Raw genomic sequence first — 18,875 nt, 5'->3', positions numbered from 1 at the left:
GAAAATGTAGGGCACGTACCCATGCTGGAGCTACTGTTTTCAGGAAGGATGTCTGAAGAACTGGGTCAAACTGAGGTGATGAGAGATGAAATTCTAGGACTGCTAGACAAATGGGGAACTAATAAGTCAGCAGGTCTAGATGGCATACACGAAAGGTTCTTAAAGAATTGAAATGTGAAACTGTTGGTCTATTAACAAGTACATGCAACTTGTCACTAAAATCAGCATCTATGAAGAAGGATATTGTCTCTACAACTAGAATACTGCTGAATACAGTTTCCTATGTGCAGTTTTAGTATAACTGGTAATGCTTGGTCTTCGTGAAACTTTACAGTATGTAAAATGATACAGAAATAGTTATACTTAGCTGTAAACTTCAGAATGGGGTGGGATCATTTATAAAAGTTTTTGTTCTCAAGCATAGTGCTGTCAAATTTCTTAGTTTCCAGACATATTTCCTATTGTATGCTTTCTGTTTTATTCTCAGTTGGATGACTAGAAAATAGCAAATGTCACTTTAATTTTTAAAAAGGAGTCCAGAGGGAGATCCAGAAAGTTATACACCTAATATGTTCCAGGTAAATTAGTAGAAGCTATTATTAAAGAGAGAATCATTAAGCACCCTGAGGAACAAAATCTGCTGTGGGAAAAACCATGAGGTTTCTACAAAGGGAAGTTCTGCCTCACCAACCTCCTTGAGTTCTTTGAGCAGATTAACAAGGATGTGGGTAAGGGCATACAGTAAACATCACATATTTGGACTTCTAAAAGGCTTTTGACAAGTTAAATAAGCTTAACAGACATGAGTTAAGAGGTGGATTTTAAACTGATTAAATGGCAGGAAACAGAGAATAAGAATAAAGGGTCAGTTCTCACAATGGAAGGAAGCGAACAGTATGGCCCTACAAGAATCAGTACTGGACCAGGGCTAGTATTTAATTTTTTTACAAAGATTTAGAATTAGAGGTGAGCAGTGTCGTAGCCAGGTTTGCAGATGATACCAGGATGGTAAATTATTCAGGATGGCGAAAACCACAGGAAATTGTGAAGGGTTATGAGAGGCTCTCTTTACATAGGGTGAGTCAGCAGCAACATGGCAAATGAAGTTCAGCATGGATAAGTTTAAGATGATGCATACTGGAACAAAAAATTCTAAGTTAAAATATATCCTGATGGGATCTAAACTGGGTGAAACTGAAAGAGATCTTGGAGTTGACATTTTAATCTTCCTGGACATTACACTACTGTCCTAAAACAAAGAAGCTTCAGGGGTGGATCACAACATGAGATTGCTGAACTTGAATCCATTAATAAGGTTTGAACCATGTTCATTGTAACATTACACCTTTACATCCTGATTCCCTTCTTTGCTTCACCCATCCCACCTCCTAACTTGGATATAAAGGCTCAGGAATCTCCACTTCTACTTGTATCTGAAAAAGGGAGACCTGATTCTCAAAAATTTATACTCTGAAAATCTTGGTGGGTAGCCGCATTAGTCTGTTTGTAGCAGTAGAAAAGAGCACGAGTCCAGTAGCACCTATAAGACTGTCAGGTTCTGCCTTGGGCGCCGCCCTGTGAGGCGCCGGCCTGCCTGACTTTGGACCAGGGGTACCATCAGGGATTATGCAGGCTCCTGCTCTGTGTAAGGAGGAGGGTATACCTCACCCTCACACCCTCTCACTCCTCTTGCAGGCCAGCTCAACCTGACAGAGTCCCAGCTGCCTTCCATGACAGCTGGCCCCTTCCCTCCTCCGGACTTACTCTTCCTCTTTCCTCCACCTCCTCTCCTCTCTCCCCCTCTCCTACACAACCCACCACGCCCACCAATTCCCTACTCCACCTGTCAGCCACGCCCTCTCCTGCACTCTAGCCGCGGCCTTCGCTGACTCAGGCAGCTGCACCTGGGTTTGCTCTGCAGGCTGCCCTGGGCAGTCATACCTGTTCCTCCTCAGCTGGCTACCAAGCTTTCTCTACTGAGCTAGCTGCTTGGGATAGGCACACCTGTGCCCCCTTGGCTGGATGCCAAACTTTTCCTATAGAGTGCCTCAGGCAGCTCCACCTGGGGTTGTTTTGCTCCCAGCTTCACCTGGACCAGGCTACTGCCTTCTAGCTGGCCTGCAGGCAGGGAAGTGGCTCTGTGTTGCTTTGGCTGCCTGTCCTCCTTGACTGGTAAGGGCTGACTGCCCTTGCTTCCTGCGCCTCCTCCCTCAGGTCTACTGCCCCCCCGGGGGTCCCCACTCTCCCTGCCTGGCCCCCTGACCCCCACCAGAGGGTGGGGCTAGCTGGCTTCCACCTGCCTCGCCTGCCTCTCTGAGGCTTGGGTGCTTCTCTGCCCTCCTGTGGCTGAGATGGCATGGGTGCTTCTCTCTCCTCCTGTGGCTGGGATGCCTCCTTCCCCCCTTCAGTTGTTGGTCTATTCTGGTCCTGGGTGCCCGTTGGGGTGGCTGGGTGGATGTCCCCCAACTGCCTCCCATCCCCTCCTCCTGTTAAGTCTAGGGGCTGAACCTCAGATCCCGGACAAAGACTAACAAAATTTGTAGTAGGGTATGAGCTTTCATGAGCCACAGCTCACTTCTTCAGATACAGCTAGAACATAAGTCCATCTGTCCTTATATCTTAGTGAGTGGAGTGCTTACAGAAGCTGAATGACAAAAGCCAGTGAATGACAACAGAAGGTGTGATTAAATAGGGTGGGGTATGCAGAAGGGTAGCAGGTATGGAGAAATCAGCATTGGTAATGAGACAGGAAGTCTTGGTCTCGATTCAGTCCAGGTGGATGCATTGTCTTGAGCTTTGTTATCAGTGGCAATTCGGCAGTATGTCCTTCTAATCTCCCTTTGAAATTCCTCTGCAGGATAACTGCTATTTTTAGGTCAACAACTGAATGTCCTAGAAGGTTAAAATGTTCCTCCACTGGTTCCTTCTGCAGGTTTCTGATGTCAGACTTATGTCCATTAAATCTTGTTGGTCTCTAAGGTGCCATTGGACTCAAATTCTGGATCTAGAAGGCCTTCCATACAGATCTCAAGCCCCTCTCCCCAAATCTGCAAGTTTAAGATTGTTCTCTACTTGTATATATTGTATTGTATTTCACAGAAACACTAAACATTCACCATTCTATGTTGTGGCCCCCTCCTTAGGAAATGGCTTGCGTGAGATCAGAAAGGGTCCCACACTTCTGTCATTCCACAAACTGTAAAACAGAATTGTTCAGAATGGCATTTTTATAAAGGGAATAGGGGTCTATGAACAGCTCAGGAAGATGCTTTAATAAAGGGAATGAGACTGTGGACTAGATTATTATGTACAGTATCATTATCCATTACTATATGTATTGTCTTGCTTGCTCTCACTGCATTGTATTTCTTCTTGCATAATCCCATTTTCTGCACTGTTTAACATGTCATGTTTAATACTTATTCTTTGTTTCAAACTTCTGTGATCTTAGTCCTATCACATTGCTTATCAGACTTCCGGCTCGGGATCCATGAAGCTCTAACACAGCTCTAATCGTGGAGCTGACCAGGCTGCCGTTTAAGCGGCCGGCGGGGCAAAATCCAGCCCGCGGCCGACTGTTCTCAGGCGGAGAACAGGCATAGAACGCTCAAGCACCTCAGGGCGCGTCGATCTCGGGCGAGGGGGGGTCCTACGCAACGGATCCTCTCCCGACCCTTGAGGTCCCACCCTTAGACAGGTCGGCTATAATCTCTGCGGCAGTCCTGGTGCCAATGCGGTTGGCATAAGACCTACACGCCCAAGCTTCAACAGGGGAAGGAAGAGTGGATGGGAATCTAAGATTGAAACAGCGATTACAACCCAAGGAAAGTGAATGAGAAGGTAAAGAAGAATTAAAGTAGACTTTTAAACTGCAACAGACTAAGTATAAGGAGGGGAGGACCCGGCAAGAATTATACTAGAAAAAGGACTAAGTTAAATGAAGTTATTAAAGAAATTGGACTATTGTTTTGAATACCTGTGGCTATAAGGAGATATCAGGCTGTCAGAAAGTTTCACCATCGCGAGAACTGCTGTGGGAAGTCGGGAAACAGGAAGTACGTAACAACAATAGAGTTGCTGGAGAGAGGCGGCCCTTGCCAGAGGGCAGGAAGTAGGGAATCGCGATTTTTGAAAGGGGAAGAGCCGCGGCTTCAGCGAAAGAGGAAGTAAGCCATATTGGATTACAAAAATCATAGAGGAACCATAGAGAAAAGACGCCCGACATTTTGGACTCTTTAAAAGTTTTTTTTTGGAAAGACCGGGACATTTAAACTAAAAGGACATTAAATTAAACGCCACGGAGCTAAGGAAGAGAGTGGACTCGTGGGAGTGAGCCAAAGCAAGCCCCACGATGTCGAAAAAAGAGTGGCAATCGGCGATAGAGAATTTGGATAGAAAACTTTTAGAAGTGATTAAAGAGCTCAAGGACATGAAACCGGAGTTGGTGAAAGAGGTTAAAGAGGTTAAAGAGACAGTGAAAAATGAGCTGGCAGAAGTGAAGAAAGGTATGGAAACAATGCAAAATGACCTGCAGGGAACACAGCAAAGAGTCAAGGTAGTGGAAAGCGCGGTGGAGAACTTAGCAGATACGCAACGAACAGAGATGAGGGTGATGAGGGGGAGAATGGCGGTTGTGGAAAGTAAGCATATGGAGAAGCAGCTGAGGTTTCGCGGCTTGCCGGAAGTGGAAGGAAAGACAGCTCAAGAACAGATCACTGAGGTGTTAGCTGAATACCTGGGGAAGGAGGAGGAGGAAGTTGTGGCTATCCTAGATGTGGTATACCGTGTAAATTCAAGAATCGCAACCCAGAGGAAACTACCAAGAGATGTGATTGTGCAATTCACGACCAGGAATATAAAAGAGAAGATTGTGACTAAACAGTTTCAAGATCCATTGGAGATTGATGGTAAGACGATTATTATCATGAAGGAATTACCCAGATCGGTGTTGTTAAATCGAAAAAAATATAAAGCTCTAATTCAGATTCTGAAGGACATGAAAATAAGGTACAGATGGGAACTACCAGAAGGAGTGTCCTTTGAATTTGGAGGAGCGAAAAAGCGCATTAGATCTGAATCAGAGATGGAGCAGTTTATAAGGGACAATGAAAAGGACTTACCAGCAACAAGATTATGAATATGGAGTGCAAAATTTTATCTTGGAATGTAAATGGACTTAATTCACCGAATAAGAGAAAAAGTATTTTCCACTGGCTATTAAAACAAAAATGTGATATTGTATGTTTGCAAGAGACTCATATTAGAAAACAGGATGCAAAGTATCTAAAATTGAATAAATTGGGCAGTGATTTTGTAGCGGCCTCTAATAAGAAAAAAAGGGGAGTGGTATTGTATATAAAAGAGGAGCTACAGCCAAAGTTAGTGATGAAAGATGCGGAAGCCAGATTTTTAGCAGTGGAATGTACATGGAATTTAAAGAGAGTATTGGTGATTGGAATCTATGCACCTAACGGAGCAAAAGAAAGCTTCTTTGAGGACTTGAGGAAGCAATTAGATGAACTTTCTTATGACCAGATAATTCTTGCAGGAGACTTCAATGGAGTGACAAACTTGGAACTAGATAAAAAGTCATTAACTGCACAAAAGAAAAGAGGACTATTACCAAAGACGTTTTTTGTATTGACGCAACAGGAAACTTTAGAAGATGTATGGAGAAGACAAAATCCCAAAGGCAGACAATACACGTTTTTCTCCGCGAGACACTCTACGCTATCAAGAATCGATATGATCTGGGCCTCAAAAGACTTAGCGCTTTGGACTAAGGATGTGGAAATAATGCCTATGGTAGGCTCAGATCATAATCCAATTATGTGGAAGTTGGGGAAAAGGAGTAAAAGGAGAGGGTGGAGAATAAATGAGGATTTGCTGCAAGAGGGAGAAAATATGGAGACGTTGAGAAGAGAAACAAAGTTTTTCATACAATATAACATGAACAGAGAAGTACCAACCAACAAGGTATGGGACACCTACAAGGCAGTAATTAGGGGCATATTAATGGACTTAAACGGAAGAGCCAGGGAAAAAAAAGAGGAGAAGAGACAGGAGATCACGGAGAAAATAAAAGCCAAAGAAATACAGTTAAAGAAAAGACCAGGGAAAAAGAAAATCTACCAGGACATTAAAATTCTTCAAGAACAGCTGACAGCAATGAACAACAAAGAATTGGAATGGAATCTTAAGAGAATGAATCAAAAGGCGTTTGAAGGCGCAAATAAACCTGGGAAATATTTGGCATGGCAATTGAAGAAGAGAAAGGAGAAGAAAATAATAAATAAAATCTGTGAGGACAATAAAGTGTACCTGGAACAGACAGCTATTAGCAGAGCCTTTTATAAATTTTATGCCAAATTGTATAATAAAAAAGAGGTGAATAAAGACTCAATAGCAACATATTTGGAGAAAATGAAGCTCCCAGTAATTTCGGAAGCTTGGAGAGACAAATTGAACAATGAAGTAACGGAGGAAGAAATAAGAAAGGCAATACAGTCAACAAACTTGGGAAAGGCGCCAGGACCGGATGGACTTACAGCCAAATTTTATAAGGTAATGGCTAATGAACTGGCACCATTCCTAAAAGATGTGATTAATGGTGTTTTAAAGGATCAACGGATCCCAGACACTTGGAGTGAAGCTAATATATCACTGATCCCCAAAGAGGGGCAAGATCTGACTAACGTGAAAAACTATAGACCTATATCGTTACTTAATAATGATTATAAAATTTTTGCGAAGATACTGGCGGAAAGAGTGAAGGGATGGCTTTCTGAAGTTATTGAGGAGGAGCAAGCTGGTTTTTTGCCAAATAGACAAATCAAAGACAATTTAAGGACAGTTATAAATGCTATTGAATACTATGACAAACGTTGTGACAAGGAGGTTGGTTTCTTCTTTGTGGACGCTGAAAAAGCGTTTGACAATTTGAACTGGGACTTTATGTTTGCCACCATGGAAAAGCTACAAATGGGAGAAAGATTCATAAGAGCAGTAAAGGAAATTTACAGAGACCAGAGTGCAGCAATTGTGGTGAATGACGAGGTGACCAAGAAATTGACTATAGGTAAAGGAACAAGACAAGGTTGCCCGTTGTCTCCACTATTGTTTATTTTGGTTTTGGAAATACTGATGATACAGATACGAGAAGACAATGCAATCCGTGGAATAAAAATAAAGGACTTTTCCTATAAGGTCAGAGCATTTGCGGACGATATAATGTTAATTGTGGAAGATCCAATGGAGAATATGCCAAAAGTAATAGAGAAGATTAAGGAGTTTGGAGATTTGGCAGGATTTTATGTAAACAAAAAGAAGTCAAAGATATTATGTAAAAATATGACTAAACAAAAACAACAACTATTAATGGAAATAACAGACTGCGAAGTAACAAGGTAAAATATCTGGGAATTGAACTGACTGCAAAGAATATAGATTTATTTAAAAACAACTATGAGAAACTGTGGACTCAGATAGAGCAAGACTTGATTAAATGGAACAGACTGAACTTGTCATGGTTGGGAAGAATTGCAGTAATTAAGATGAATGTGTTGCCAAGAGTGATGTTTCTGTTACAGACAATACCAATTATCCGAGACTCTAAGCAGTTTGAAAAATGGCAGAGGAAAATATCAGATTTTGTTTGGGCAGGCAAAAAGCCTCGAGTGAAAATGAAAGTGTTACAAGATGCAAAAGAAAGAGGCAGAATGCAACTGCCCAACCTAAGACTTTATTATGACGCAATTTGTTTAGTGTGGTTGAAAGATTGGATGATGCTGAAAAACTGGAAATTACTGGCCTTAGAAGGATATAAAAAAATATTTGGATGGCATGCATATTTATGGTATGATAAAGTAAAAGCGGACTCTATGTTCTTACATCATTATATTTGGAGAAGCCTATTCACAACTTGGAAGAAGTACAGAAATTACCTACAAGATGGAATCCCCTCATGGGTGGTTCCATATGAAGTAATAGATCCGAGAACCGTCGATAATGAACAACAGTGTTTAACATACAAGGAGATAACCCGAATGGAATTTTCTAAACTCAAAATAAAGACGCAGGACGAGTTGTCTCCAAGTTACGATTGGTTTCAGTACAGACAGATCAGAGATCTTTATAATTCGGACTGTGTGAAGGGAGGGATAAGAATGGAGAATTCGGAATTAGAACAGGCACTTTTACAAGAGGATAAAAAGGAACTCTCTAAGGTATACAAAGTGCTGCTGAAATGGTATACTGAAGATGAAACAGTTAAAGTGCAAATGGTGAAGTGGGCTATAAACTTTAATAAGGAAATAACAATGGAGGCGTGGGAATACTTGTGGAAGAATACAGTGAAGATCACGACATGCACCAATATTAAAGAGAATGTCTACAAAATGATTTATCATTGGTATATGACACCAAAGAAAATTGCGCTAGGGAATTTGAACATGTCTAATAAATGCTGGAAATGTAAAAAGCATGAGGGATCTTTGTATCATATGTGGTGGACTTGTGAGGTAGCTAGGCAGTACTGGGGGGAAATAATAAGAGTAATAAGCGAGATTTTACAATTTCAAATTAATAAGAACCCAGAACTCCTGCTACTGAACTTGGGAATGGAGGACATTCCAGCACAATATAGGACATTGCTATTTTACATGACAGCAGCGGCTAGACTTTTGTACGCGCAAAAGTGGAAAGTGCAAGAAGTGCCAACTATTGAGGACTGGATATATAAATTGCTGTACATGGCGGAAATGGACAAAATGACAAGGAAACTGAGAGACCTTGATCCAGGACAGTTCAACACGGATTGGGAGAAGCTGAAACAATATTTAGTGAAGAAATGGGAGGTGGGAGGAGAACTGTAGCAGTTTGAAAATTACTGAAATACAATAAAAGTAGAGGGAGGTGACTTTACCGGGGGGTGGAGAGGTAAATGAGAATTTCTAAGCAACTACTTTATTAGACTATTATATATAGCATTAAGTATTATAGGTGTTATTACAAGAATTATAATGATAGAAACTAACTAATTATAAGGATAGAAACTAATTAATTTCATTTCTGGCAATAATTGTATAATGGAGATAACTTTATAATTGCAATGAAGGAATTTAAGTAAGGTGGGAAAATATATATTAATGTATTAAATTGATTGAATTGGTTTGGAGGTTTATATGGGTCAAACTGGTTGACTATTTTTGGTGGATAGTTGCATAATGAAAGAATAATATAATTATATAATTAAAACAGTATGAAGATAAGATATGTAGAAAAATATATAGAGTATAAGTTAAATTGGTTGACTTATATTGAATGTACTGTTTATAGAAGTATCTAAAATTATGCTAAATGAGGGATAAATTGTTTGTCCCATATTGAAGATGAGATTATAAGATAGAGTATAGAGTACCAAAATTAGCTAAATGATTATTATCAAAAGAAAATATGCCAAGAATGTATTATTTAGATATGTATTATTTAGTTGTTAAAGTAAGTAGGAAGACAGAAGGAGCACTGTGTTATATAGATAAGCTTAGAAGAAAGTGAAAGTCTACGTTTGACAGATAGAATAAATTTAAAATGAGTAAGGGAAAAGGGACAAGGGGTTGGAAAACTGTTGGAAGTCAACAAAAGGGGGGGAAAGGGAGGGGGTTAGAATTGGAAAAATTAAAGGAAACTGATTGTAATGTACAATTTAATGACATCTAATCCAATAAAAAATTTATTAAAAAAAAAACATTGCTTATCAGATGTCTCATCCTATTCATTGCATTGCATTACAATGTGTAATCTGCCTTGATCTCTGCATGAATAGGGTAAACAAATAAAATAAATAAATCATTCAACTTTTCCACACACCACTGGCCTTATTAGTAAAGTAGGTATTTCATCTGCAAGCAAAAAAGGCCCAAAGAGAGGGCAGGAATCAGTCCTATCTGGTAGTGTTACAACTCTTCCTTTCTCTTGGGTAGATTTTGCCTTTAATCTTTCTCTTACACCCTCTGGGTAGATTGCTGCCACCAGGATTATTATATTCCAAGATATTTTATTTAAATTTCCCCTTTAGTAACGTGCCCAAGCGTCAGGTTCCTTCGTGGTACTATGTGGCCCCGAGGATAGGAATGGGATATAGGAATGACAGATATACTCTGGGATATAAAAAAAACAAAGTAAACTTATTTTTATAAGAAGCGTATCGGTTTCATATTATTTCTTAAGCCTGATGGTTTCGAAGAGAGTTATTGGTTCTTAAAATTTCTTTTCACAGACATGGTCACACAGATCTTCTCTCAGGCGCACACACAGTTTGCCTGCTTCAAACAGAATGAATATGTAGTCTCACAGTTCAGGCTTCCACACAGGTTGCCTTTCTCTCACAAATACAGGGACCCTCTCAGGCTGCACACAGCTTGCCTGCTTTGCTCAGACTGAATCTTTTCTCTCTGCTTCCTAACTAAAAACTGCAGTTCACTCCGCCCACACTCGCAGTCATCATCAGCCAATCATCTCACTCACTCACCCCTCTCTTTCACCCCTACACTTCATCTGTACCACACCAAGCATTTAAAGACACACACACACTTAAAATCATTACAGGGTTGTTGTTGTTTTTTAAAGAGAGATTCCAAGGTCTAGTGCCCTCTCCCCCATACCAAGCCTAGGAAAACAACTCCAGTGCATGTATGCATTAGGAAAGAGGAATGATAATGCTCAGGACCAATGAAGTTCAGGACACTGAAGTTTAAACAAAGGGATTGGATAAGCTTTTTGCCCAGCCACTACATGGAATGAGAGGGTTAATGCCTAATATTTTTAATGAATATTTTGTTTTTTAAAATAATAGGGTAGGAAAAAAGGCAGTGTAGTGAGAAAACCGTAACTGGAAAATCTTGACAGCAATATCCCAATTTCTGAGCATGCACGTCCAAAAAAAAAAAAATGAAGTGTTGGCAATGCTACAAGAAACCTTGAGGACATGCATATAAAGAAAATAAATGAGGGCAGAAGGTTTGGGCCAAGATGACAATATTAGCAAAACATCTACCTGCTGCTTTGACAGGAAAGGAGTATGAGTCGGAATCAGTACAGAGCTGAATACAAAACTGTTAAGTGTGGAATTCCTGACGCTAAAGAAAAATAGATAGCTAGAGAAAAGTCAGGAATACAAATGACTGAAGCTTAAATAATGAGAAAGGAAGGGCCTGAATTGATCACAATCAGATTTTGCCCCTGCAAAAGAAAACGCAAGAACAAAGACTCAGATGGGGAGGACTTTAAGTCATCTGGGACTGTGCAGGCCCAAGACTAGAATGCATGGGGATGAATGAGCCATAAAGAGGAGCATTCATAGGGTATGTTATAATGGTAGACTACAGGATTTTTTGACAGAGTAATTCACACTCAGTTGACATGAATGAGTGAACATAAAAAGCAACACATTTTCAAGGTACAATGAAGCACCATCAGCATTCTTGCCAACTGCCACATACAGCAAACTGAAATCCATCAACCAAGTAATTAAATCTTTTTGTTTTCCATCACAAATAGCAAATTGGCACATTTCAAGAACCTCTAGAAAAACAAACTATGATGTGTGAGAAAAATCCTGCGCTACTTTCCCTTGATACTGATACAGAACTCTTCTTCAAACTCCAAGCTCAGAGGTATACTAGGCCCAAGAACTGCCATTCATTATAATGGGAAACCCAAACCATACACAGAACAGCTCACGTCTCTCCTCAAGGTGACTCACAGGCAGAGTACTTTTTGTCCTGATAAACTCTGGAGCCTTCTGTGGCTGGCCTGCACAGTTTGCTGGGACTCTGCAAAGACCATGACTATGAAGCAGGCAGCTGCAGCTGGATGCTTAGGATGGTTAGGGGACAAGTATTTTTAAAAACATTTATATTCTGCACTCTCAACTTAGTTGGAGGAGTTTATCCACTCTTTCAAAATATTAACATCAATGTATTCTGTTTTTAGCTTGTTGCAGACATTTGTTATTCAAAGGCAGAGAACACCCAGTTTCTCTTATTTGTAAAATGGAAATACCATTTGCTCGATGCAGGTACAATTAGATTATTCAACTACCTATGATATATCTGTAATATAAAGATCATGATGATATGCCATGATAAGTTTCCATCGCTATCACAGCATATACACAATGGACTTGCACAGTGAGACTCAAATCTAATGTTCTCCGAAGCAGGGCCCATCATCATCATCATTTTTATTACAGTACCAAGACCAATATACAAAAATTATGTTACCAAACGACTTATCAATAAAAAGAAAAACCATCAGTTTTTTAAAAACTTTTAAAATACACTTCACGTAGTTTAAAAATTAATGTACAGAATTTGGCTACTTGCCATGTGATCATGTGGTTTTTATCGGCTAAGTTCTAGCAGAGCTTTGCTTCATTTGTAGTTATATGACTGGGAATCCTGTCTAATAGTGGGGTAATAATTTTCCATAAAATGGGCAACTGAAGAACATGCGCTCTGCAGACTCCACCTCTCCCAGAGGGCACAGACATAGCCTTTCTGCATAGGGGATTTTGTTGTACCTACCCTCAACAACTGCTGATGGAAAAGCAGAACACCTGGACAAAGAAAATGCCCTTCTGAAATTATTTACTTCCACAGAGGCCAGATACTTGGCTGGCTCAAGAGTACCTTTATCATTTTTCAACACTCCCATTTTAGATGCACTAGAGATGTCAGATTGGCGCTCTATGTCTTATATTCTTTGTTTAATTAACACTTTGGCTCATTCAGTCCCTGAAGCAGGGGCAAGCCACGTGGCACGTCCAGCTAAGTTCAATGTACACATCAGATTTATTTTTGCCTTTATTTCCCCATAACAGAATTAACAGCAGACGGAGGAGGGACTGGGAAAACGACGTAGGGAAGCAGCCCTTCCCTATCACCACTACAACTCTGATGAAATTCAGGGGTGTCACCCTCTCCTCTCAAGCTGCTTTTAAGCAACAGTCTTAGAACCTTCAAACTGAAATGGGCTGAAGGACCCATGCTCTCCAACAGGTGCCCAAGCCTACTTGCACCAAAAATGCCATCTCAAGCCACCTTAGTCCCAGGTGGAAGGCTTCCTTGAAATTGCTGAAGAAGGGAGTCAAGGGACCAAGGTTGATGTGGCCATGTTACAGTCCACCTCGTTAGCTTGTTGTGAGTCATCTTGGTTCTCCTAGACCTCCGCGCTGCTTGGCAATCTCAACTCCCCTCTGTCTGGAGATCAGGGGGTGGGGCCACCGGCCATGTGACCATTTTCAAGAGGTGCTGGAACTCCGTTCCCCCGCTTTCCAGCTGAAAAAAAGCCCTGGGCTTATGGATTTACAATCTTGCTTTGATACCTGAAACTTTTGATGTCAGATTTGATATTGCTGACCAGCTACACTGGCAAGCATATCAGGTGCAAGTTATTTAGCTTTCTTGTTTGCTCCATCCTTTTATGCACACTTTCTAGTTTAAATATTTTATTCACCTCTTAATACATCATTTATATTTTATATGCGTGGTGTCTCTTTGGTTCAACTGCTTCAATGTGAAGATAATGTCTAGGCCAGTCCAGCCCGATGCCACTTTTGTCATTTTGGGCTGGGATTCAGCTTGCTATTTCTCAGGTACAGTCTGGTTAGGCCTGAGGTGTGGTTCCCGCCCCAGTGCCAAGACTTAGAAAGGAACCTGGTGGTGGCAACCGTATTGTTGAGCAAGTGGAGCCTGGGCTAGGCTCCCCCTGCCCTGTGAACCGGATTGGGATCTCCACATCAATAACTTAGAAAAATTTAAAACAATTTTCCATTTTGCAATTATTTTCTGAACACTTGCACATTTTATTGCTATAGTAGCTAAAACATGCTGATTTGCAAATTAAATGAGCCTTTATATTAGTTCTTACTTCATCAGAAGCAGAGCGAAGACACTGAACAGCAGCCTGTTTTTTCATTTCTTCTAGTGTTAGATCAGAGCATTTTTTCTTACTCTTTCCCCATTTCTTGTAAGCTCCTTTGTCCCAGCCCAGGAAGATGTCATTCTCCTAAAAAAAAATAAGGCAAAGATACAAAATTAAACAGACTATTTCCTTGGATATCATTGATAAGATGCTCAAGACTTTTGCAAAGAGACCAGCGCTATATAAAGAGAACAAAAACAAAAATAGAGAGACAAAGAAAGGTCTTGAATAGAAAGGTAGAGAGCTAGGCCTTATCTCTTTCCCACATCAACCCCACTCTTCTGTTCTTTCTCTTTCCCCATTGCATTCAAGCATCCCATCACCCACTTCTTTAATGTGATCTTTGCTCTTCCAGCTCCGTTGTCCTCAGCCACACAGAGGTTTACATACAGCTTTCAAATTGCTCCTGCTTTGCCGCCTGTTAATGTTTGGAACTCTTTCACACAACATTTATGCTGCGCTCTTTAGCTTCAAACAGCTCCTCAAAACCATTTTTCCCCACAAAGCCTCTGTCTTTACACCTTAGTCCTCATCCTCAAGTGAAAAACTTCCTCAGTCCATACAACTGTATTACTCTCACTCACCACACTGACTATAACCTTGCCTTCCTTCCTTTCACAGCTTGTGTTTCCACTGAAATTTTAATTTTAAGCTCCCCCGGTCAGGGGTCCATCCTTTGTTACATGGAAGATTATTACATACAGTGATAATGCCACATTAATAATATCAGCATCTGGGCCTAGGATAGACGTTACAAAATGCTATAGACAGCAAGACCTAACTGTTCAGTTCCTCCCATCAACACCCCCCCATGCAAAAATGACTTCTATTACTTTAGAGGTAAAGAATCATGTTGAGAGAGCCTAATAGCACTTTAGTTTAACTTTGTTTTAAAGGGGGAGGGGAAACCCTGCATGCTGCAGTCTACTTCTTCAGTTACTCAGCTTTTCCTAGAAATAATTCTAGCAGCTGACACAATTGGGGGAAGGAACTTTCAAAATTGCACTCCTCATCTCAATTTGTTCCCCCATTTCCTGCACCTACCTTTTTTTGAACCTAGGAATTCCTTTCTGCCTTTCCAATAGCTATTCAAAAGCTGTAGTATTTTGAATAAACTGCATCCATGCCTCCCAGTGATTTAAAAGAATGTCAACTCATACACCAGTTTCTAGCTGTATCTGAAGAAGTGAGTTGTGACTCACGAAAGCTCATACACTACCACAAATTTTGTTAGTCTTATAGGTGCTACTGGACTCTTGCTCTTTTCTACAACTCATACACCACTAAAACATACTAGTTCTACTAGGTCAAATAAACAATTATATACATTGTTTGATACTCATAATATATTATTATATTATGATACTCATAATATATTAGATTCCAACAATATGACAATCCTGGTCAAGTAATTTTAATTTTAATATTACAAAGCATTCAGTGGTTACAGATAACTCACATTCCTAACAGAATCACAGAATTGGAAGGGGCCATACAGACCTTCTATTCCAACGCCCTGCCCAATGCAGAATGAGCCTAAAGCATCCCTGACAAATATTCATCCGGCCTCTTCTTGAAAACTGCCAGTGAAGGGGAGCTCACCACCTCCCTAGGCAGCGGATTCCACTTTTGAACTACTCTGACTGTGAAAAGGTTTTTCCTAATATCCAGCCGGTACCTTTCTGCATGTAATTAAAGCCCAATGTTTTGGGTCCTCTGCGGCCAACTGGAACAGCTCCTTGCCCTCCTCCAAATGACAGCCTTTTGAATATTTAAACAGAGCAATCATGTCCCCCCCTCAATCTCTTCTCCAAACTAAACGTTCCCAAGGTCCTCAGCCTTTCCATGTAGGGCTCAGTCTCCAGACCCCTGATCATTCTCGTCACTCTCTTCTACACCCTCTCAATTTTGTCCACATCCTTTTTGAAGTGGGGCCTCCAGAACTGCACACAGTACTCCAGGTACGGCCTGACCAAGGCAGTATAGAGAGGGACTATGACCTCCTGCGATTTCGATGCAATGGCCCTTTTGATACAACCCAAGACTGAGTTTGCCTTTTTTGCCACCGCATCACACTGACTGTTCATATCTAGTTTACAGTCCACTCTTACTCCAAGATCTCTTTCACATATACTACAACCCAAAGTGTATCCCCCATCCTGTATTTGTGCTTCACATATTTGTGGCCCAGATGTAACACTGTGCAATTATCTATGTTGAATTGCATCCTGTTCACAACTGCCTACTTCTCCAGAGTATTCAGGTCTTGTTGAATTTTAACTCTATCTTTTTGGGTGTTTGCCACTCTTCCCAATTTGGTATCATCAGCAAATTTAATGAGTAGCCTGTTTACCCCTTTATCCAGATCATTGATAAAAATATTGAAAAGTATCGGGCCTAAAAATGAGCCCTGTGGCACCCCAATGGACACCTCCCTCCAATCTGACGAAATGCCATTGACCACCACTCTTTGGGTGTGGTCCTCTAACCAGTTCCCTATCCACCAAACTGTCCTATAGTTCAGTCCGCAGTTTTCCAGTTTGCCCATTAGAAAGCTTTACTGAAATGCCGAGTTCCCCCGATCCAGTAAGCTGGTCAGTTGATCAAAGAAGGAAACCAGGTTGGTCTGACAAGATCTGTTGGAGACAAAACCATGTTGACTTCCCTGGATCACTAAGTGCTTACAGATCGAGCCCTTTAAAATCTGCTCTAATATCTTCCCAGCATCGGAAGTCAGACTGACTGGCCTGTAGTTTCCCAGGTCATCCTTCTTCCCTTTCTTAAAGATTGGGATAATATTTGCTCTTCTCCAATCTTGTGGCAAATCCCCAGTCCTCCAGGAAGCCTTGAAGATGATGGACAGAGGCTCTGCAAGTTCTCTAGAAAGTTCTTTGAGCACTCTTGGGTGCACACTATCTGGCCCAGGGGATTTGTATTCATCTAGTGCAGCCAGGTGCCTCTCCACAACCTCTCTGTCAATGTCAACTAGCTACCCAGGTGTCCTGTCATGTCTACTACCATCACTAGATGGGCTCAAGGGACAAAACAGAGGCAAAAAAAAGTAATTAAGCCTGTCTGCTTTTTCTCTGTTCTCCATCAGGGTTTCTCCTTCCACTCACAACAGTGGTCCAATTGCCTCTTTTACCTTGTGTTTGCTTCTCACATATCTGTAGAAGTTTTTCTTATTGAAGTGAGCCCCCCTGGCCAGACCCAGCTCATACTGAGCTTTGGCTTCTCTGATGGCTGATCTGCAGTACCTTGTAACCCTCATATATTCTTCTTTAGAGGTCTGTTCTTCTCTCCATTTCCTGAACATTTCCTTTTTCTCCCTTAGCTTATTCTGGAGCTCTCTGTACATCCACATCGGTTTCTTGGAGCCTTTACCATGTTTCCGTCTTGCTGGAATAGTTAGGGCCTGAGCTTGCAAAAGCTTTGAGAAGAGCCCACCTTTCACTCACTCCTTTCCCTTCCAGCACATTCCCCCATGGAATAACATATGAAGAATATTGATGTTAAAAAAAACAAACTTGTCGAGAACTCAGCTTTCACGCAACATGTAAATAAAGTTCCACCGAAACAGTAAAAAATAAATACTTAGAACAAATTAATAGTAAGCATATTTTTTTACTGAACCAGCTCAAAACGATGCTCTAATCATAAGGATATGCTAAAAGGAGTTTCTCTAGATAGGCAGTATGGCCTGTTAACTTAGCCACTACAGAAGTACAAGGATCCAAAGTATTTTAACAAGGATCCAAAGCAAACAGAACAGCTTTATAGAGCCTCCGAAAAACTGCTATATGCTACCCCACCCCACATCCCAGCTCACTCCACAAAGTGGGAGCTGCTAGAGAGAAGAAAGGGCTCTAGTAGATGCCAAGCGGCTCACCTTAAGCAGGGGAGCATCTAGAACGAAGCAAACAGAAGACTGCAGTTGGTACAAGAGACATACGAGGAGAGAAAGTCCGCATATTTATTTATGTCATTTATAGTCTGCCTTTCTCACGGAGACTCAAGGCGGATTACACAGTCTGAGAATCAAGGGCATTTCCATAAATAATGCCACAGGGTAAATAAATTCAAGTTTACAAAGATGTAGCATTAGTGAGAATCCAATACAGAGTTGAAGAAATGCTGAAACAGAAGGAGTACATATTTAAAGCAACAGATAATATGTAAGGCAACACAGTGGTGAAGTCTAGGGTCCCTAACTCCTTAGCAAAGCATCTAAGACCCCTTCCCTAGCCCTCCTATCTGAGTAAAAAAGCCTTTTTGAATAATTCAGTTTTGCATCGTTTGCAGAAAGCCAGGAGCGTGGGGCTCTCCTGACCTCCTCAGGCAGGCCATTCCACAGGGTAGGGGCCACCACAGAGAAAGCCCATGTAAGGCTGTTGTTGATTTCGCCCATGTGGAGGCTGGCAGGCTGGCACTTGCAGGAGACCCTGTTCAGATGAGCGAGGCAGATATGGAAGAACATAGGGAGGGAGGCGGTCCCGTGGGTAGGCCAGACCATGGCTGTGAAGAGCTTTGTATGTAATGACCAATACCTTGAACTGAGCACAGTATGTGGGTCCTGGTCTGTGAAAGGCTTTAACAGTCACCACCAGCACCCTGAATTGAACTCGTAAATACTGGCATCCAATGCAGCTGTTTTCAAACAGGCAATAGCCTGGTTGCTGCATTCTGAACAAGTTGCAGTTTCCACATTGTCTTCAAGGACAGCTTAACACAGTGCATTTAGCTTTGCCTTTACTATTTTAAGTGTCTGTAAATTTCTCACAACACATTAAGGTTTAACAACTAACTACCTGAGCACAGCTTTTAAATAGTCTATCACGCACATTTATGTAGACTGATGTTCAACTGGGGCCTTGGAAGCATGGCACAATGGC

General features: G+C 41.2%; 1 protein-coding gene across 3 annotated transcripts in view; it reads right to left on the bottom strand.

Moving 5' to 3' along the window:
- Nucleotides 1-18,875, bottom strand: part of KIAA0232 (KIAA0232 ortholog) — a 78,832-nt gene that overhangs the window by 18,953 nt on the left and 41,004 nt on the right. For all 3 annotated transcript variants that reach the window (XM_054984641.1, XM_054984642.1, XM_054984643.1), the window contains exon 3: nucleotides 13,930-14,067. In XM_054984641.1, coding sequence (XP_054840616.1) covers nucleotides 13,930-14,067 — 138 coding nt within the window. The remainder of the gene's footprint in view (nucleotides 1-13,929; nucleotides 14,068-18,875) is intronic.

This window comes from Eublepharis macularius, chromosome 7 (assembly GCF_028583425.1).
Source record: "Eublepharis macularius isolate TG4126 chromosome 7, MPM_Emac_v1.0, whole genome shotgun sequence".
Classification (NCBI taxonomy): domain Eukaryota; kingdom Metazoa; phylum Chordata; class Lepidosauria; order Squamata; family Eublepharidae; genus Eublepharis; species Eublepharis macularius.
Note: the sequence above shows the minus strand (reverse complement) of the source record. Positions and strands in the feature narration are given on the sequence as shown.